The sequence below is a fragment of the Leptodactylus fuscus genome, chromosome 9 (assembly GCF_031893055.1).
Source record: "Leptodactylus fuscus isolate aLepFus1 chromosome 9, aLepFus1.hap2, whole genome shotgun sequence".
NCBI classification, from domain to species: Eukaryota; Metazoa; Chordata; class Amphibia; order Anura; family Leptodactylidae; genus Leptodactylus; species Leptodactylus fuscus.
The window spans coordinates 63021490-63043867 of record NC_134273.1 but is presented as its reverse complement, the minus strand read 5'-3'; the positions used below and the strand labels follow the sequence as shown (position 1 = coordinate 63043867).

The following is a 22378-nucleotide window of genomic DNA, read 5'->3' as shown; positions in this document are numbered from 1 at the left end:
TGAAAATAAATATATTTGCTAAATGCAACAAAATCTGAAAATAACTTTATGAGCATTAAAGCACCCAGCATCTGTCACAGAACCCAGCATGGAGGACGTTACCTGCCACCAGAAAACTAAAAATCATGAGGGTGAATGCAGACGCTGGATAGTTACTAAATGTGTGATACCCAAGAAAGAAGAGATCACAATGGAAGTTTCCATGCGTATCTCCTAAAGATAGACTTCCTGAAGAAGAGTCAGGACTTTCATTGTGATCTCTTCTTTATGGGGCCTTACACATATGGGAACAATTTGGCTAAATTTTCTTCTTCAAGTTTCTTTCTTTTTTGGCAACTACTAGTTTTTGTCTTTAGAGTTCTATTGATAGAGCCTGACTCTCATTAATACTTGCACAGTCATTCTGCTTTTGTGTTGATTTCTCCTTTTAGAATGCAGCCATCTTATTGTATAACTTATAAGTTCTAATGGAGTTGCTATTAATTTGTATACACCAACCTAAGACCCCACATTGTCTGATCCAATATATTCTTAATTGATTTTAACTTTTTTTTGCCAATGAATATTTTAACCTAATATTTATTCTGGGTTGAATGTCTCTATCCTATGTATGCATGCTTTTCTTTTTCTGTATTATTCATTTGGTCTTTGGCATGCACAATATGTCCCCCATATATTTACATAAGGTGGTGCCAACTCATTTGCTCTTATAGATCTGATAGTTGTCCTATTGTTGAAACTAGGGAAGAGCCTGATCAAACTAGATTTATATAGGCCAATATTGCTCCTTCCACCTGATATTAAATTGCTTGTAAAGGTTCTGGCTGCCAGGATCGATACGTAATTCACGAGGACCAAGCAGGCTTTAGCCCATACCTTGTCCACAGTTGTTAATTTACAACGCCTCTATTCTAATCTACAATTTGGTCCCGGAGACTCTGTTGCAAGGACAGCTCTTGTCAAGACTGTCAAAAAGTCTTGGCAGTATCGACAGGACCTTTTAATCGGTCGTTCTGGGGGTAATGAGATTCGGGCCAAAATTCATAGCCTATGTGTGTCTGCTCTATCAGTCACCAACAGCTCAGCGGGAGGTAGTCAATTGTCAGATTCAATCATGCTGGGGAGGGATACCCTGCAGGGTTACGCCATCGCCAGCTTTCTAGAACATTATATTGAATATTAAATGGTGTCATTGCAAAATACAATTTGTCTTACCAAAATTAAGCCCCCAAAACTGTTGTGACTTTTGGAAGGATGGAAGTAATAAATTAAAATTGGGAAAAGGGTTAAAATTATTAACCGATCCTTAAGGCACCCCCAACCGGCTGTTTTGGAGAGGCCACAGCACAAGTGCTCAATCATCAAGTGCAGCAACACACATCCCACAAGCGCAGCAGCACACTGAATACAAAAATGACACAAATCCTATAAGAGCAGAACATACAACAAAGAAGCTCAGCAAAGACAATGTACAGACACAACAGGCACATAGCATAAGCCTCAACCCTTTCCGAATGGATTTGTACAGTTTTTGGGTTCTAGTAGAACCTACCTTGTGCACTGGCTAGGGTCCAGCTACAAACTGAAGCAGTACTATATTGTGGTAGCCCACCTCTCCCCCACTTCATGTTATTCTGGGCCCCTGTGCACCTGTACAGGCTATATAGCCGCAACTGACAAATCTCCTGTACAATTTATAGATATGTCATTTGTTAAATAACTCCTAAATAAACTGGATACAAACCTTGATAGAGGACGATGCATACAGCATATCTTCCAAGCTAAAATGACAACATCCATTCAGATACTCTTGGCAGAACTCCTGAATTAGCTGAAGGTTATATAGGCTGTCAGCCAGGGACATCGACTCTTTGAAGCAGATATCTACAAAAAAAAAAAAGTTATTACTATTACATACTCTTACGATGACTGGATATTGATGAGGGCATAGAGCAATACCCAATATGCTACATATGTTATTAAAACATACTCAACCCTGTCTGTTATCAATCCTCTTCTGAAAATAGCCATACGCAAGATACTTTTATTAAAGACCTTTGACCATATCCAGTTCTTTGCATGACTTAATAGGTGTTACTTTATGGATTCCAGCGCAGTTGGAATATTTTCTGTAGCTCCTGTCATTCGGAGCAATCAGTGAAGTTAGTTTTGGTGCCTTATGCGCTACTTAGGCTCTTTAATGTCAGGTGGGTGTAGTTGGACAGCAGGCAAGGGGGTAAGATATAGCGCTCTGGAGAAAGGTGGACAGTGCCAGAGCTTAGCATAACCACCCTTTCCCTGCTGCTGCCTGACACCGCCCTCCTGACAGTACAGAGCCTAAATGACACATCAGGCACCAAAACTAACAGCACTTACAGCTTGGGAATGGTGGGGGCTACAGAAAAATTCCAACTGTGCTGGAAATGGAGCAGCTCCTACTAAATGAAGCAAAAAGCTGGTGAAAAGGTCCTCTTTAAATTTTGTTTCACCGCCACTAAATTTAGACATAGTGAACTGTATTAAGGCAGGGTGCACTACAGGCAAACAGCAGCATCTACTGCATAGCAGCCAATGGTGAACATTTTTATGTCTTAAATGTTTTGTATGTACTGCAGGTTTGTAAAAAGGTCACAAACTGCAACAAAACTCACCGTGTGAACATTACTTTAGAATCTACTACTACTATTTTAGAAAGTAACTTGACTTGTATATAGGATTATAGTGGTATATTAGGTTATTGCTATATTTATAATAGTCTAATGGTAAACTGAGGCTTTAAGCCCTAAGTCACAAAGACAGCTTAAAGGTTTGAAATAGTCACTGTGCTAAAGCTGAACATCCATGGTATAATGGGAAGCGTCACTGACCCCTTAAAGAGGACACGTAACCTCCCTTGACTTGTCTTGTTTCATTTGATCTTATGAAGAAGAAAAAAAAAAATCTTATAGATTTATATTCTGGTGTTAATTCTTCTGGAAAAAAAAAAAACTGTGTTTCTTTGGATTCTGACACACTTCATCCGTTTCTAGGAGGCATAACAGGGAACGGCACAATGGAGAGTTAGAAGAAAAGATTCTCCAGAATTATTTTATCAGGAATACGAGTATCCACTAAAATAGATATACTAAGAAATCAAAAGGACCCACTTTAGGGGCCATTCCCACGGCCGCAAATGAAGAGGAATTTCAGGTGGCATCTGCTTAAGATTCCTCTTCATTTTCTTGCACCTTAATGAAAGCTAAAGTAGCGATACGGCTTTCTACCGCTAACTAGCCCCAGAGGTTTGGTCCTAATCAGCGGGGTGTCTGACGGTGACTGAATCCGCTGCAGTATGTGCTGCACGATTGAAGCAGGATGCTGAAAAAATAAGTGTCCTGCTCAATCTCTCCCTCCCATTGAAAATAATAGGGGGCAGAATCAGGGCGCAAACTGCCACTGATTTTGGGCTGGAATCTGCCTCAAAATCAGTGCCAGATCCCGCCAGGTGAACATACAGTACTCTTAAGTGTAGATGCACACCAAGAACAAGGGAGCAGATTTACTAATATTGTCTAACAGTTAAAGAGGACTTTTTATGTCATCTGGCACATGCGGTTTTATATACCGCTAGAAAGCCGATAGTGTGCTAAATTCAGCGTACTGTCAGCTTTCCCGTTATATGCCCCAGGGGAAGAGATATCGGTGCAGTTACTGATAGCTCTTCATCATCAGAAGGACCTGACATTCTAGCTGGGATCGCCCCTCCTGACAGCACTGTCCATAGCGCTATACTGACAGAAGGGACGTTCCTTATTGCGCCCCCCCCCCCCCCCTTCTAGTCTATGGACGAGTCATGGCTGGGCAGTAAGGAACCATCCCTCTGACAGCATATAAATAGGGGGGTGTCATGTCAAAATGGGGTGTCCTGAACTAAGCCTTCATTAATTGTAATCAAGTAAAAATGTTTAATTGTGCTTTTAATTTAGTTAATAATCTGCCGATCTTACTCACAACTAAGGGCAAGTTTGACCTCAGGCTTTAAAGGTGGAGGGGGTAAACGGATGGTCTCCTGGGGCACACACAGGAATTCTTTATATATTACTCAGAGTATTGACTGTAATATGAGGCAGATACTGATCATGAGCTCCTATAAAATGTCAGTTTTGTCACACAAGCTGTAGCCTTACGGTCTGGAGATCTTGTGGGAAGCAGTGACTGATCTTGCTTTAGGGATGTTCACACATGTCTTATTTGTTCAGAAAAAAAAGAAGCAAGAAAGAAACAAAGTGATCCCCCTAGGACACCGAAGTCTATATCTTAAGAGGTTTTGAGCTGCACTAAACTGTGCGACTCCTGCAGGTGAACATACAGTATCTTTACTAGGTTCTTTTCGAGACCTCAGATCCACACACGGGAAAGATCTAGGAGAATGCAGAATGAAACACTGCTTTAAAGGGATGTAAATGGCTGCTTACTGCAGATCAGATCCTATTCAAATAAATGGGGGGCAGAGCGGCAGTATCCCAACACATAGTGTAAGAAGCAATGTATGGACCAGCACAACCCTTTGCGTTACACTAGATACAGCAGCGGACACGTCTGTTATTACCGTATATACTCGAGTATAAGCCGACCCGAATAAGCCGAGGGGGTGTGTGTGTGTGGGGGGGGGAGATGCAGCAGCTACTGGAAAATTTCAAAAATTAAAATGGTCAGAGTTTTTGGGTGCAGTAGATGCTGGGGAAGGGAAGGGGGTGTTTTGGTTGTCTGTCTGCCCCTTCCCTGAGCTTGAGGACGTTTTTTTTCTTTCCCCCCAACTTGGAATTCAGTCTGGCTGAATATAGGGGATCTGCAGTGCTCCTATTAACCATTTCATAACGGAACAGGAGCACTACAGATCCCCTATATTCAGTAGACCGGGCACTTTCAGACACAGGGAAACCTAATGTGTATGTGTTTCACAGGAATTTTCTACTTTTGTATGTACATATTAAAAATAAAAAAAAAATAAAAAAAAAAAAAAGGGGGGGGGGGATGGGGGGGCTTTTTCCGCACAAAAACTGTGCTGAAAAATTTGGCTTATACTCGAGTATATACGGTGGATAACGGCGCGGATACCAGACCTCCACTGATCTGATATTGATGATCTATCCTGTGGATATGTCATCTACATCCTGGAAACCCCCCTTTAAGTTATGTCTGCATTACAATGTTTTCTCACTCATCTTCATTATTTGTGCTTTTCTTACTATAACATGCAAGTTTGCTAAGAAATGTGTGCGTGTTATTGTCTGGTGTCGAGGGATTTGGTGAGGCCAAATACACATTTTCCCCTGTCTTATGGATTGGGTAGAGAGCTCATGACGTGGTTCATGTTGGCAGTTCTCTCTGCCCCTGCCAAGACAGATAACTGAAGATGGCAGAAGCAAGAAAATTAAATTAACCCGCCATCTTCTAAACTAGCTTACCAAAGGTACATTAACTCTCTTGGTATTCTAAACCACCAGATACACAGATATTAAAGTTGTCGTCCAAGATCAGTAGGATCAAACACTTGGTACACTGTTCAGCTGATATCTACATAGAGTATACAGCAAGAAGCAGACTGCTCTGTACACTGTGTAGTGGCTGGGCTGAGCCTTCGCAGCCAGGACTGTGGACGCAGGGTTAGGACTAATTTTGGGTTTTGTGTGAAAAACATAAAAATTACCAAATCTAACTTCAAAATAAAATGACTGGTCATGATAAAATAAGGGGGCATCAATATCTATTAACAACCAGGACTAGTGGCCTTCACCCTTCCAATGTATCAGACCACTAGGGCTGGTGGGGTTTAATGCACCAATAACCTCTTGTCTGAATCAGAATCTTTTTTTTCTTACTATCTGTTGTCTAAATTGGATGCATCTATTCAAGCAACGAATATGTTGATCATGACCTGACCTTCACATTTGCTATGCTTTGTTTGCTCACAATATATACTATTATATACTGTGTGTCCCCTAGGAAAACAGTTACATAGTCAGCGTGGGCTGCAGAATATGATTATTTGCTGTGTAAACTGAACAGCCATCCTTCCTTATACCTAGAATCTGTAAAAATAAAAAAAACAACCAGCGAGGACTGTCAATTGTCTGTAAAGTGCCAATTATCTCACACTATGAATGAATGAATGACGCAAGTTCAGAAAATACGTTTTTTCTTTCATTCATTTCTTTCATCACTGAATATAAAGAATCCTGCCGCCTAGGACAATAAACGTTTTTATGACATATTTTCTTCTTAGGCTCCTATACTATACAGAACTACAGACTAAACGGACACCACTCAGAGAACTCCTTTATACCAGGCCGCCCTCGTCCTAGGAGGTAGAAACTAGAGATGAGCAAGTAGTATTTGATCGAATACCTCGCTCCCATAGGAATGTGTGTAAGCGGCCGAACACAGAGGGGTTAAGCGCAGTGAATATTCGATGCGCGTAACCCCTTAGTGTCCGGCCGCTTACACGGATTCCTATGGGAGCGAGGTATTTGATTGAATACTACTTGCTCATCTCTTCTAGAAACCAATGCATTCAGTACAGTGGCCCGAGCCTGACATCGGCATCATTTGTCACAGGAAGGCTACAATTTGGAGCGTGTTCTAATCTAGATCACGACTGAGGGATCATCATATGCTTGCAGCAGACGGAGAGGCCTAAGGCACACATCAGTTACATGACCGGGCTAGTATAAAGAATCAAAAGATGATAAGGACATACACATGCTACAAAGAAACTGTATAACACTGACGTGCTGCTACACATCTAGAGCCACATTAAAGATGTATTCCCATAAGGAATGTTATAATATATCAGTAGAATATGCTAGTACCTGGTGGGGATAGAACCGAAGGAGTCCACGCCGATTTAGAGAGTATTTCTACTGCCAAGTGTTGCTTGTGATCATCAACTGTGGGCCCATCTGACAGTCCTAATCCCACGATCAATGATGGTATATCCTAGTTATGTGCCATCACTTACTTTAATAAGAAAAACCCCTACAGTACTGCATGTAATGGAATACAACATTGAACAAACCTACCTTCCAATCTGATGACTTCAGGACAGTAGAAGTGGATGAGGGCAGATATGGCGCACCCATCAGTGCCATCTTTCAAGATGTTCTCCATAAGGGGTATACATGGCAGCTGCTTGTACAGATTCTGTTCCTTCCTATATCTGGCCTGGATGGGGACAGAAGTGGAGACAGTGAGAAAGGCTAAAGTATTAAAGTCCCCAAAGATAAAATGGATGTGATGAAGCCTGAGCTTTGTGCAATGTCCTAGCTACATGTGATACATGACTCGAACACGTGTGGAACAACAAGAACTCTACCTTTATACAGCACCAAACAAAAGAGGAGACAAAAACAGGCTACAAGTAAATGGAAACCTTTGGTCTGATGCATTGTTTTTACAAAATTTAGAGAAAATATATTTTTTAGGATTCCCCTCACCCCCCAAAAAAGACAATTTAGTAAATATCTGTTATGTATCATTACCCGCAATATGTAACATACATATAACATGTTGCATGGTATACGGCTGGTTACATTTGGTGGATGCTGTGGGAGATTCCCCATTGTGTATGGCAAAATCATGTGGTATACAGAACCTAATTCCGATTAAAACAGCATTTAAAGGGGGTATCTAGGATTATGATATTAGGATAGGTCATCAATATCAGAACGGTGGAGGTCTGACACCAGGTACCCTGACGTTCAGCTGTCTAAAGAGACCACAGCGTTCAGTCAACTGTACTGCATAGCAAGCACAGCGCTATACAATGTTGGGTGGTTGTTCTTGGTATTACAGCTAAGCCCTGTTCACTTGAATGGGACTGAGCTGCACACAGGCGATATAGACAACACTAGCCTGTGACATGGAAGCGGCATTCATCCAAGTGCCACTGCTGGACTGAACGGCTGATCCATGGTGGTCCCAGTGTCAGACCATTTCTCATCTGATATTAATAACTTATCCTTAAATATTTAAGTCCCAGAAAACCCCTTAAAATAATAAAACTGTTCCAGATATTTCCTCTTCTAGTCCATAGTTAGAGCCACTGTCTGCAGTCACTCACTTGTTGTATCATTATGTGTCTTTGGTATCAAATATCTCCATGACCTATTAGGAGTCCTTTGCTATGGGATTTTATTTTCACTACCAGCATTTTAGCTTTTTTTTGCTCAAAATATAATAAAAATTTTATTTAAAAAAAGACCCCGTCTCTGCCTTTGGTCTTTAAAGAGGACCTCTACCTAAAATGATTCACACTGACTTATTATTTTCTATGGCTCCATACACACACTTGTGTATTATGACGGGTCTGTGTATGGGGTTTTGAGCCGGCACAAACGCAGGAAATTGATGGGTCACAGGCGCTGTATGGATATCATCCATGTGCCGCTCATATAGTTTTCCCACAGACCCTGTTGCACATAGTGTGTCCTATATAAACTGAATTATGGTTTTTACACTCAGATATCGGTAAATGTTGGTGCTGTTGCAGCAGCCATGTCTGCAAACAGAAAGGGCCACCATATTGGTTAGCTTCTCGGCAGCGGACGATCTGTTCTAGTCTTGTCATAGTGTTGCATCAACAACAAAGCCACAGAGGCAGGTGAATTACGCTTTGTATACCAGTTACATGGTGTACAACTAAAAGACAATTTGCAAAAAATTGTGATTTATTTCTACATTGCAACCCCACTTTCCCGGAAGAGGGAATGGCACGGGCAGTGTGCTAGATTTATCATTCATGACAATTTACAAAGGTAAATGTTGCCCTAAATCTGCACCAGCTCCAAAGAGATATGGCCCAGACATGCCATCATTTTTAATAGTGCCTAAAAGATGTGATCAGCCAACAAACGTGCACTTTGTTTGGCTGACCACAGGGCCTTTTACGTGGGGCAATATTTGGGAATGATCATTGCTATGAAAATTGATTTATACAATAATTCAGCCCTATAAATCGGCCTTTAATCAGTATATACTGGGAGGATCCCTAGGCATATACCTTCAATGAGAAAAAGCAATATACCGTACTAATCAAGTCTATACCAAAAAAATAAAAAGGTGCTCTCACATATTAGCCCACATCATGAAAGAAATTTGCTTTACAGTCTGTATAAGGGCCTATGGTTAGGTTCAGTGTATACACCAGGAGCTTTTCTATAGCACAACTATGGCGTAAACAGGCCCTAACCTCCGATTTAGTAATATAACTTCATTTTCTATTTTGGGTGGAAAGCCCGTCGTGAAGCATGATATGTGGAAATGCGAAATGAATGCTTTTGCTGTACACATGATGAATCTGGAATAAAAGGATTATACAAGGTGCGAATAGAGAGCATGATATGGATGACAAGCCACTATGAACTAACACACCACAGATCAGAAGCTGAGCAGCACTTACAGGGACCAGTTTCCAAAACCATTTGGAAGAAGACTTCATAGGAAACAACGGGAAATACAGAGAAAGCAAGGGAAGGAAAAAGCAAACAGAGAAAGAATGAATCATATTCAGCTTCATGGAGCAGCCATAGCTTTACAAAGTTAACAATACTGGTGGCTTAGCATGTGAAAACCAGGCCAAAATAAAATGGTAACGTGTTAAAAGAATCAGTTATTAAAACATCTAATGCTAAAGGTATCGTCATTTACCCAGGCTATATAAGATTAGGAATCCAACTCAGGCTGGGGCAACACAGACTGTTATACTGGGCCCTGGTGCCTGTGGGGGCCCAATGGCCTCTCTACAACAAGTGACCATTATTATAGGATTTGGAGCCCAGGGTTTTAAATGACATCTGGAAGGAAATTTTGTTATCGTTCTAAAAAGTTGTATGAATCTTTATTCCCTCAAAATGAAATAATATAAAGAGCAATGTATACCATTAACCTATTATTATAAACCATATAATATAATAAGGACGTAAGAAAGCCCTGAAGACTCATCAGCAGCCATAGACAATCTATTATACTGCCTGAACATAACTGTATTCTTATAAACAGGCCTGCAGAACAAACCCAGGAAGCCTCAAATCCTCCATGCCACTCCAAAGATGGACGCTCACTGGAAGATTTGACTGGCGTCCAGAGGTATAGATTTACAGGCTAACATCTCACAGAAATAAAGGCACTCCAGTCTTCATTTTGAGTACGTTATTGACAAACCAAAGCACCATCTGACATCTTTATTTTTAGTATTCTGTGTAGGAAAACTAAGGGTATGTTCACACGGAGTATTTTGCAGGCGGATTTTGACGCGGAATCCGCCTTGAAATCCGGTAGCAAAAACGTCTATCATTCATTTCAATGGGAGTCCTTCGCTTTCTTTCACCGCTAGCGTTTTTTTCCAGCTAGCAGGAAAAAAAGCGGTGTTCCCTATGTTCCCGTGGATTCTGCGGCTGAGTCATCAGTGGAATCCGCGGCTCGAAACTCACTCCTTACTAGGCCCATTCATCTGGGCCTAATCAGGAGCTGGATGCTGCGACGGGATGCCGATGTGGTTTCTGCCTCCCATTCACTTGTATTGACTTCCTGAGGCGGAATCCGCCTCAAGAAAAGTCATGTTGCTTCTTTTTTCCGCTAGCGGCAAAAAAATGCTAGCGGAAAAAGAACGCTAGTGGTCTCCATAGATCACCATTGTGAGGGGGCGGATTATGACCTGGATTCCGCGCCATAATCCGCTCCTTCTGTGCCCGTGTGAACGAGCCTTTAGTATTGGAGATGGAACCCAACAATGCCCTGAAATAAAATATCCAGGTAATCTACCAACAACCAGATGTCATCTGCCACTGGTTTAAAGATGATGGCAAGTCTGGAATTTTTATTCGTGACATTGCAGCAATGGCTATTTCTGTTAACCATGGTTTGAGTTAAAGAGGTTGCTCAATTATAAAATAAAACCCCACAAAAAAAAAAAAAAAAAAAGAGCAATTGTCCTTAAAAAGTGAAATAAAACCGTACGTATCTCTCTTCGCTACCCTGTTGATCTGGGGCAGATGCTCCAGCGGCCGCGCTATTGTCTTTAATGACATACTTTAACGGCATGTGACCACTGCAGACTGTCACTGGCTTCAGCCATCATACCCTGACATCACCATTTTGTATAACATGTCATTACTAGCTACATTGAAACAAAGACCAGCAGGTGGCCACAGGAGCCTCTGCTTTGGATCGATGGGGTATGGACAAGGTGAGAACTGTTTATTTTTCAGACAACTCATTTAAATGAAGTCTTGTGCCTAGTTAATCTGCACTGACCAACGTACATGAACGTCTACACAACAGCCATCAGATTTAACATGTTTCCCACATTTTGACCCATTACTTAGGGTCTCAGCAAAGAGACTATACCACTTAAGGCTTAGGGCGGGTTCACATCTACGCCCGGTATCCGCTTTAGCCAATCCTGCTGGGTTTCCATCTTCTGCCCCGAGAAACTGGACAGGGGACGGAAACCCAGCGGTCAGTTTTCAATCCCATTCACATGAATTGGTTTGCAAAGTGACCACCCGTGTGTGTGTCTTCTGCCTCTCCGCAGCGAAACAGTTTTTTTTTTTTTTTTTTTTAAATGGACACAAAATCCTGAATGTTCAACTTTGTGTCCGGATAAAAATAAAGTTTTGCCTCAGAGAGGCAGAAGACACACGGTGGGGGGGGGGGTCACTTTGCAAACCAATGCAAGTGAATGGGTTTGAAAACTGACCGCCCGGTTTCCATCCCCTGTCCAGTTTCTTGAGACAGAAGATGGAAACCCGCCGGATTGACTAAAGCGGAGACCGGGCGCAGGTGTGAACCCTCCCTTAGGCCCTAAGCATTAACAAGGTAACTCTAGTATGTATCACAAGTGACTGTCAATTACAATTCCTAGAATTGATATAAATATATATTAAGTAGATTACCAGTAAAATAGTTATATTTTCAATCTTGCACCTCTAAAACTGCCCATACGTTGGCGATTTTGAGCTAGTATTCTAATGTGGATGGTGGTATTTTGACTCTTTTGATGACAGATATTGCGGTAGATAAGGATATTTTTTGGTCAATTGAATTTTTAACTGTCCGAATCATTTATTTGGGCAGATAACTCACTGCCAGATATGTTCTGCCATTCAGAACACATGATCTGTTTGGTCCAGCTGAGCTTGCATGTGTATGGGAGAGTTGGACAAGATGGCCGTCAGCCAAAGCTATCTTAGTGGTATGGCCGGCTTAAGAGATCTACTTGTTCATGAGTATCAGATGTCATCATCTACTATGTATTGTCTATGTCTATTTATTACCATCCAATGCCCCCTTTGCTGACCTACCTTTTGTGTAGAATGTGGGTCCATGTTCTGCTGTTCCTTTATTCGCTGTTCTTGTTCAAGAATTCCTTTCAAGTGTCCATTTACCTGAAATATCCAGATATAAATATTCAGTCAAGATTATTATGGTTTATATTGCCAGAACAACAAGAAGCAAAATAAGTCCAGTAAAACTTCCAATATCTCCCATTTTGGAGAATGAATGAAACACCTACAGGCACAGTATGATTCTGTTTCCGGTTATAGGAGATTTGCTGAACGGTTTATTTCTATGGAGACTGCCATCACTCACATTAACCTGCCGGTATGTTTTATATAGAATAATAATAATAATTTATATATATATATATATATATATATATATATATATATATATATATATATATAAAAATATATATATATATATATAAATATATATATGTACACTCACCGGCCACTTTATTAGGTACACCATGCTAGTAACGGGTTGGACCCCCTTTTGCCTTCAGAACTGCCTCAATTCTTCGTGGCATAGATTCAACAAGGTGCTGGAAGCATTCCTCAGAGATTTTGGTCCATATTGACATGATGGCATCACACAGTTGCCGCAGATTTGTCGGCTGCACATCCATGATGCGAATCTCCCGTTCCACCACATCCCAAAGATGCTCTATTGGATTGAGATCTGGTGACTGTGGAGGCCATTGGAGTACAGTGAACTCATTGTCATGTTCAAGAAACCAGTCTGAGATGATTCCAGCTTTATGACATGGCGCATTATCCTGCTGAAAGTAGCCATCAGATGTTGGGTACATTGTGGTCATAAAGGGATGGACATGGTCAGCAACAATACTCTATAGGTAGGCTTTGGCGTTGCAGCGATGCTCAATTGGTACCAAGGGACCCAAAGAGTGCCAAGAAAATATTCCCCACACCATGACACCACCACCACCAGCCTGAACCGTTGATACAAGGCAGGATGGATCCATGCTTTCATGTTGTTGACGCCAAATTCTGACCCTACCATCCGAATGTCGCAGCAGAAATCGAGACTCATCAGACCAGGCAACGTTTTTCCAATCTTCAATTGTCCAATTTCGATGAGCTTGTGCAAATTGTAGCCTCAGTTTCCTGTTCTTAGCTGAAAGGAGTGGCACCCGGTGTGGTCTTCTGCTGCTGTAGCCCATCTGCCTCAAAGCTCGACGTACTGTGCGTTCAGAGATGCTCTTCTGGCTACCTTGGTTGTAACGGGTGGCTATTTGAGTCACTGTTGCCTTTCTATCAGCTCGAACCAGTCTGGCCAGTCTCCTCTGACCTCTGGCATCAACAACGCATTTCCGCCCACAGAACTGCCGCTCACTGGATGTTTTTTCTTTTTCGGACCATTCTCTGTAAACCCTAGAGATGGTTGTGCATGAAAATCCCAGTAGATCAGCAGTTTCTGAAATACTCAGACCAGCCCTTCTGGCACCAACAACCATGCCACGTTCAAAGGCACTCAAATCACCTTTCTTCCCCATACTGATGCTCGGTTTGAACTGCAGGAGATTGTCTTGACCATGTCTACATGCCTAAATGCACTGAGTTGCCGCCATGTGATTGGCTGATTAGAAATTAAGTGTTAATGAGCAGTTGGACAGGTGTACCTAATAAAGTGGCCGGTGAGTGTATATATATCTTATAGGGACTGGTCTTAACTAAACCTTTACAAGTCTGCTGTAACACCTTCCTTCGCATGCTGTTGAGAAAATACAAGGGCCATTTATTACAGCCTGTATTCTGTGAATGAAGTCTTCACTGCGGCTGACATAATAGGCCGTCATCTGTTCAATAAGAAGTTCACATCGCTGTGGGAAATTTGACGTTCACCCGCTGTTGTTGAAACAGTCTATTCTTCCTATGGATGACAGGCTTTGTCTTATGACAGAGGAGCTGTGAGTAATATGGCTCTTACGATAGGCATACATTATATACATTAGGGGCACTGCATAATATAGAATTTTCTTTAAAAGTGTACGACCAAAACACAGCTATTACCTACATAGGAAATGTGTGTAATATTCCTAACGAGGCTTCATGCGCATAGAAAAACTACATCTATGGAGCATTTACAAACAGCATTCAATCCAAGTGCTGCTGTATGGGGTGTCTGTAAGGCCCTATATGCACACGTGAGAGCAATGTTTTTACAGAATACCTGTGTGATATTGCAGATATCAGGTTCTGGACCAAAAAACCCCATCTAAACTTACCCTCAAAGGATTATCTTATCTATGTACGCCATGGTGCAATTGGATTTTTATCTCAGTTAATCCATGACTTTTCTTTGCAAAACAAGTATCAAGCTACTTATTTCTGTGACGGATTTTCTCTGTGGAGAGGGCAAAAATGTGTGTGTGTATTTAACGTACCATGTGAACAGGGTTGTGCTAACTCCATTCACATTAATGGGATAAGGATTGTGATCACATCAAAATCCATGTCAAAACAAACACATGTGAATAGACCCTAAGAGTGAATAGCAAGATGTCTTTCCTGCTTCCATGTAAAATATAAAGCATCTAGATGAAAGCATACAACATGGGTACAAGATGGCGAATGTCTCATATAAATAGACAAGTGTTCAATAACATCTTGTTAGACTGTCACCTTTGAAGAGGTCAGTGGGCAGTATACAGTTCTGATACGGAGTCATTATATTTTTACCTTCATATCAAGTCCCATTCCCTTCCACTACTGTGTAGCAGCTTACCGGCCATATCATATATAGGGGGGGACTAGTCCTGATCATATAGAGCAGACGTTACACTATTCAAGGCTATCTGTAGAGGTGACTGTCTGAGGTGACAGTAAGGAAGCAACCAACACAGTTTATGAGGTTCACCATATGTCTATTCTTCATCTGCCCGATTCCTAAAGCACCTCGCACAGAGGTGTTTACGGGACATTACAGGAAATGCACGCCAGTCAATAAATGGTTGTTGCATGTACCAGATGTGATCTGTCTACAGATACGATATTTATGTGGGTACAATCCTAATATAACTAGTTATAACCAATATATTAGAATTCATGTCCATTGCAAAAAGGAAGGGTGAGAGAGGCGCTAAAAAACGCGAATGAACAAACCTTTGACTATATTACTCGTAACATAGCTGTGAGTGGAGAATTTCAGATGACACTTCTTGTAAGGAGTGGAGAGAATATTGGACTTAGGGTGCATTCACACTGAGTATACGCTTGCTGATTCTGAACGTGTAAACTTGTTCCAAATCAGCAGCGTTAAAACAGATCCCATTGCTTTCTATTGGAGCCGGCATACGTGCGCTCCCCATAGAAAAGAATGGGTTGCTTTCAATCTGATACGCGTGTACCACATTGAAAGCAATAGGGAAAAAAGCAGCCCATTCATTTCTATGGGGAGTGCACGTATGCCGGCTCCCATAGAAAGCAATGGGATCTGTTTTAACGCCGCTGATTCGGAACGAGTTTACATGTTCAGAATCAGTGAGCGTATACACCGTGTGAAGGCACCCTTAGGCTAGGTTCATACCTGTGCTGGCCCACCAGAGGACTTGAAGGACGGAGAGCCAGAAAAGCCGCTGAAATAGCCATTACCTGCTGAACCCATAGACTATAATGTCTGTCAGGCGTCCATCAAGTTTCTGTCAGTTTTATAAGTCCTATGCGCAGGACGTTTCTCTCTACCAATTTCCAAGAGTTTCTGCAACTCCGACACAAATGTCAACCAAGCCTCAGAATGTCATTTTAAGGTATAACTAAACTTTTGAACAACTTTTGAATTTCTGACAGCATTTGTGACAATGTTGGCTCCTTTCTGTGAAATCCTGCTGATATTCACTTCAGCCCCTTCTGTACTCTCGGCCTTGTTAATCACTGATTTCTCGCTGGAATACAGGTGTAGGCACTTATATACAGCTGAAAAACTTTAGACAGATGTATCTCAGCCATTATAAAACAGTGTTTTTGTGTCATATGAAAAATCTTTCAGTTTTTATGTTGTTTTTTGAAGCCCCTACACTTATACTCTCAGGATACAGAAGGGATAGAAGTGTATTTCAGCATAGGATTCCACTGAAAAATCTCTTAAAGAGGACCTTTCACCATATCCGGGCACAGGCAGTGTTATATACTGCCGGAAAGCTGACAGTGCGCTGAATTCAGCGCACTGTCGGCTTTCCCGATCTGTGCCCGGTGTGAAGAGCTTACGGCCCGGTACCGTAGCTCTTCTATGGTCAGAAGGGCGTTTCTGACCATTAGCCAGAGACGTCCTTCTGCCTCGTGGCGCCAATCGCGCTGTGCTGTGGAGCGGGGAGGAACGCCCCCTCCCTCTGCTCACACAGCTCGTCCATAGACGAGCATTATCAGGAGAGGGAGGGGGGAGTTCCTCCCCGCTCCACAGTACAGCGCGATTGGCGCCGCGAGGCAGAAGGACGTCTCTGGCTAATGGTCAGAAACGCCCTTCTGACCATAGAAGAGCTACGGTACCGGACCGTAAGCTCTTCACACCGGGCACAGATCTGAATTCAGCGCACTGTCAGCTTTCCGGCAGTATATAACACTGCCTTTGCCCGGATATGGTGAAACGTCCTCTTTAATAATGTATATTACAATATTTATTAGTGTTACAAATACAGCCTGAAAATCAAGAGTTCTCTGAAAGTTTAGATACACATTAACATTTGTGCATGTGACATTTCTTGTAGTCAGAGCTTTACCTAATGTCATTGTCACCTTTACCTCTGGACTTTCCTGTGCGGTGCTGCTAATCCTATACCCTCTCCAGTGTGTATATCTGGCACGTTCCAAGCACATGGGCATACTATAACTGCGCAAGGAACTGTATATTTGAAGCAAAGACCGATCACATCCTATCCAGTGATCAGTAAAGACTTTCCCAAAGCAATCCCATCCATTGTTGGAGAAGGTCTGGCTCATGCAGAAAAGCCATGTCAGCAAGTAGCCTAGGTGCTCTGGATATACCCTACCTTATTTATCCAGTACATGACAGCATCTTCAATATCATAGGGGAGGTCCGCAGTCTGGAAGAAGGGCGAGTACTTGTGGACGCAGGCAATGACTTTTTCTATGCTGACCATCTCCACAGTGTACGCCATCATCAGAGTATCGATCATTGCAAGATGCGCACTCTGCAATGCAAAAATAAAAATACGTAAGTTACAGAACATACAGATAACTTGGGCGACTGTGTATTACACATGGACGATACATAGCAAAACTTGCACAACGTCAAGGGCTTTCTGTTTTAGAAAACTTTGAGAAATAATTTATAGCCATAGGTTAGTAAGAAGTCTCACGACACTGTCCTATGTCAAGTCAACATTGTATGGACATGTCGACTCTTCTGCCAAAATGGCACAAAATATTGTGGTGCACTTCATAGGAGTGATCAATGAATACAAGAAATACAGTTATGGGGACTACTCCTGTAGTGATGAAGGTAGCCCTCCTACTGCAATATCAGTACTAATATACTAAGCAACCTGAGCGTGTATCTCATGTATTCAATAATACTATAAGACAAGGAGAGCGGATCTATGCTCAGAGTATGTATTTCTCTTGAAGACATTGCTTATACATTATACAAACCAAGTTTTCATTTAACTAAAAATAAGAGAAAACAAGATCGAAAGCAAAACAAAGTATATACATATATAGATAGATAGATAGATAGATAGATACAATGCAAAATGTAAAAGATAAAAATCTCCTAGAAAATGTATTTAAGGCAGTGTGATGTGGGTTTACAGTGAGCGCTGGGCTATACAGTAGTGTAGGGTGCGCTCACATAGCAGACAAGGGGATTATAACCTAATCTGTATAATACGGTTGTTAGGGCTTTACGCTGCTAGTGAAACTATCTCCTTCTCACCTTGATCTAATATCCAGTGTCAGCGCTCGGCTGCATTATTATACGGGATGTATAGTGAGAACATATGTAGCTCTACCAAAAACTGCAGCTTTCTTATTAGGCTAATCCTTGCCATAGTAAAAGTATATAACATGTTATATGTTTTTCTTCATGGCAGGCATACACTTGTCAAAGCCATTGTTGTTGCCGGTTAGCAAAAAGTAGCCAGCCAAACTACTGAGTCGCTAATATAGAACCCCATCATTTGCTATAAAGAGGAAGACTGTAAAACGAAAAACTGATGTACAGAGACTGCTTACAGTACAGATACGTGTTCTTTATTTAAGGTATGTAAGGGAGTCACTAAAGTACATTGAAAATGCTAATGCGATCTTGTAGCCATTTATACTTTCTATTATATTCTTATTTTAAATAAATATTATATCTCAATATTTATTTAAAATAAGAACATAATAAAATGTAATACGGCAACTTTAATCCAACACTACAATAGATATACAAATACTTCCTATATTCACTAAAAAATTACCGTATTTTCCGGACTATAAGGCACACATAAAAACCTACGATTTCCTCAGAAATCGTAAGTGCACCTTATAGTCCGGTGCGCCTTATATATAGATGGAAGCGGCGGCAAAGTCTGCGTGCCGCTTTCATACATACATAAAAGGCACCGTAAGGGTGCATTCACACTACGGAACGCCGGCGTGTATCACAGCCGTACACGCCGGCGTTACAGCAGGGCTGCCGGACACTTCCCATTCATTTCTATGGGAGCCGGCATGCGAGCGTGTTTAATATAAGCCGGCATGCGGCATGTTTAATATAACTTTTACGGTTGGGCTCTATCAGCATGATTTTGCTGATAGAGCTCCTTTAACTCCTCGACTGCCGAGCGCTTCCAATAGAAGCGGCTGGCAAAGTCTGCGTGCCGCCGCTTTCAATAACATATACACCGGACTGCGCCTTATAGTCCGGTTGTGCCTTATATATGAACCGAGATGGACTATAAGGCGCTCATGGGCAATGCGCCTTATAGTCCGTAAAATACGGTAGTGATTACATTCCTATTAAATTAAATATGCATCTAATTAAGCAATATTAATAATCATATAATTCCATAAATAACCAGTCTGCCAAAAAAAATAAAGATTAACATTGAGTTTCTCCAAAGGCGGTAATTTTCGAGGAAGAATTCTTTTAAAAATTGCTCAGTATACAATGACATGCTACAGGCCAAAAACTGTCAAAGAACGTCTTTGGGTGTTTTATTCTGCAGAATGTACATGAGGTTTGGTTAGATCTCGTCCACTTTTCTGCTACTGGACATTGTAGCATATACTGGCGAGTCCACCACGACTAACCAGCACTATGTATGTACCCTGGGAACCCAGCCTAAGATGCCCCTAAAATGGTAAGCTCCAGAACAGACAGATGTGCTGCAATTTCCCAGTTGCACATGGCCTGTACTCATACTGGCACCAGCTGGCTTTCCTGGCAGCTGCCGTTACGTCACATTCCATACTCTTCATAATACATATGAAATGAGTCAATTCTCTCGCCACTCCCTTCGTACTTTTACTGAGCATTAGAGCCGAAATAAAAGAAAAATAGATTTATGAATCAGCTCCAAAAGGCCACCAAAATAGGTCCTATGAGGTTACTTTTTCTCGCCCATAACAGAAAATTTTACAAGTCAATTCTTGAGGAGAACTACAGGACACATTTACTGGTTTTCATCTGTTTCATAGATACACTGGGAAACAACTATAGGGTAAAGAGAACTAGGCGCTATTATTTGACTTGTACTCACAGCGGTCCCCATTACACCTCCCACGCTTCATTGTTTAGTAGGCATTCAGGTGCTCATTGACTCTCTGGGGCACACTTTTTAACTATACCTTTGGCTTCTAGTAACATGACTTTTATAACATTTTCTTTCATTGTATGGATACCCTGACATGCTATAGCCCTCCACATATGCAAAGCTACAGCTCCCTCTCTTATAACATCCAACTGCTGAGACTCACCTCCTTGCTTTATTACACTCACGGACAATATTAGGATATAATCACACATCACAGATCTGCACTTGACCTAATTATCTGAATGGATCTTGTAGAAATATCAAACACCAAAACCACCTCTATCTATATAGGAAAGCTCACCAGGTGCTGATGAGAAGTAGTTGGTCTTTTATTTTCATTATCCTGTCCAGTTCTGTGCAGCACGTGTTTTGATTCCGCCAGGGCTTGCAGTAGGAAGGATTGCCATGTGAAGAGTCAGACTTGCAATGATTCTGCTCTCTTCTGACAAGTCTTCTCTATTTACAGCTGCCTGTATACCTCTCTATATGCAACAAAACCATTCAACTAACTACAGGATTTCTGTTGATGTGAAGTAGTGTCCCTCCAGAGGAAGAGAATGGGAAAAGTAGAAAGCAATGGATATAAGAATCATGTGACCAGTCATATTCAGGCCACACAAATGGGGGAACCATGCATTCAGTGTACATGACACCAAACAAGAAGATACACACTTTGAGCATGCTCATGTGACCTCACCTAACTGACTAATGCTGCATGTACACCATATACACAAGCTGGAAAACCCACTTAGGTGTAATATAGACATATGATGGCCTTAGATTGGTAAAAGGGATGATCCACTCTTAGCACCCTGTTTAGAATAAAATGAGAAGCTAATGAACAAGTTGCTGTCCTATTCATATTTCCGATCTCATAGGAATTTCTTACATTCAGGATTAGACAAGGTAATTTGTAATTTAATCCTGATAAATACACTTACAGACATGATAATATTGCCGTTTCATTGACTGCGGTTATTATAATTCTGGGCAGCGGGTCCCTTTTAGTCTCTGTAATAACAGTAATTAAAGCTGCGCTCTGCCTGAACTGCTAATTGTACAGGATAGACAGCTGGTTAATTAAGCAGAGGTGCAATTATACCAAGGCACAAAATGACTAGTCAAAACTACTACTACACGTCTCAGTGGGTCCAAAGCATTTCAGACACACCAAAAAGAAGTTGTTGGATACAAGATGAGATACGGTTGAAAATGGAGGAATACAGGTTCTAAGGGGCAGCACGGTGGCTCAGTGGTTAGCACTGAAGCCTTGCAGCGCTGGAGTCCTGGGTTCAAATCCTGCCAAGGGCAACATCTGCAAGAAGTTTGTATGTTCTCCCTGCGTTTGCTTGGGTTTCTTCCGGGTACTCCGGTTTCCTCCCACACACCAAAGACATACTGATAGGGAATGTAGATTGTGAGCACTATATGGGATATCTGTAAAGCGCTGCGGAATATGATGGCGCTATATAAGTAAACATAATAAATAATACAATAATATATGGCATCTTGCAACACATTTACCCAAAGATGTTACAACCAGGCCTATAGATCCTGGTTGCTGAAGCTGGTGTCCTATCTGCTCTCATAAACGGATCCTCGATTTGTCACCAAAGGCGATACAGTTACAGTCCATAGCAGTCCAGGTTTCTCGTTCACAATTCCGCAGTCAATGGCAGAACGCATAATGGATGTGGTGACATGAAAGGGATCCTATTATCCGAGGGATCCGTGGCCACAAAAAAAATGGCCGCTTACACAGTAAGTAAGCATCCATTTTCTTGTGGCCTGTGGGCATGCGCAGTCAGCTCTGCTCAAGGCCTAGAAGTTCGACCGCTAGCGCAGGAATAAGATGTGTGAAGAGGACGTTCCTGAAGATGATGGAGGTGGCGCTGGATAGTTTTCTCGCAGCATTGGGAACACCCCCAGTGCTGTTTGAGTGCTACAGACCGCCCCCAGTGCTGCAAGAGAACTCATTTGCATACCGAAGAAAACCAGGATTTATACCGAACGGCGGCGCGGAGAAGACATCTAAAGGTAGGAGAAGAATAGCCTTTCTTAAGGCTATTCCTACATGTTAGTGAGAACAAAAATGTGTTTTAAAGATACAATCCCTTTAAATATACTTGTACCAAGTGCCAGGAAATGGTCTGGCCCGAAACAGGGGTATGCAATGAAGGATAGATGAAGTCTGGATGGTGGACAGGGTCTGGACCATCCGAAGCCTGTTCGCCATGTGTGCATGTCCTCCCATAGCAGTTGACAATCACCCACCAAGAT

The 22378-nt window shown here is 41.8% G+C and overlaps 1 protein-coding gene across 2 annotated transcripts in view; it reads right to left on the bottom strand.

The window, feature by feature from the left end:
• The window catches only part of CAMSAP2 (calmodulin regulated spectrin associated protein family member 2), a 79732-nt gene that overhangs the window by 21964 nt on the left and 35390 nt on the right, over nucleotides 1-22378 (bottom strand). The window contains exons 3-7 of one of the 2 annotated variants that reach the window (XM_075286418.1): nucleotides 17327-17488; nucleotides 12342-12425; nucleotides 9440-9472; nucleotides 7062-7203; nucleotides 1745-1884 (exon numbers count right to left, since the gene is read on the bottom strand). In XM_075286418.1, coding sequence (XP_075142519.1) covers nucleotides 1745-1884; nucleotides 7062-7203; nucleotides 9440-9472; nucleotides 12342-12425; nucleotides 17327-17488 — 561 coding nt within the window. The remainder of the gene's footprint in view (nucleotides 1-1744; nucleotides 1885-7061; nucleotides 7204-9439; nucleotides 9473-12341; nucleotides 12426-17326; nucleotides 17489-22378) is intronic. The other variant, XM_075286419.1, reaches the window with a different exon arrangement.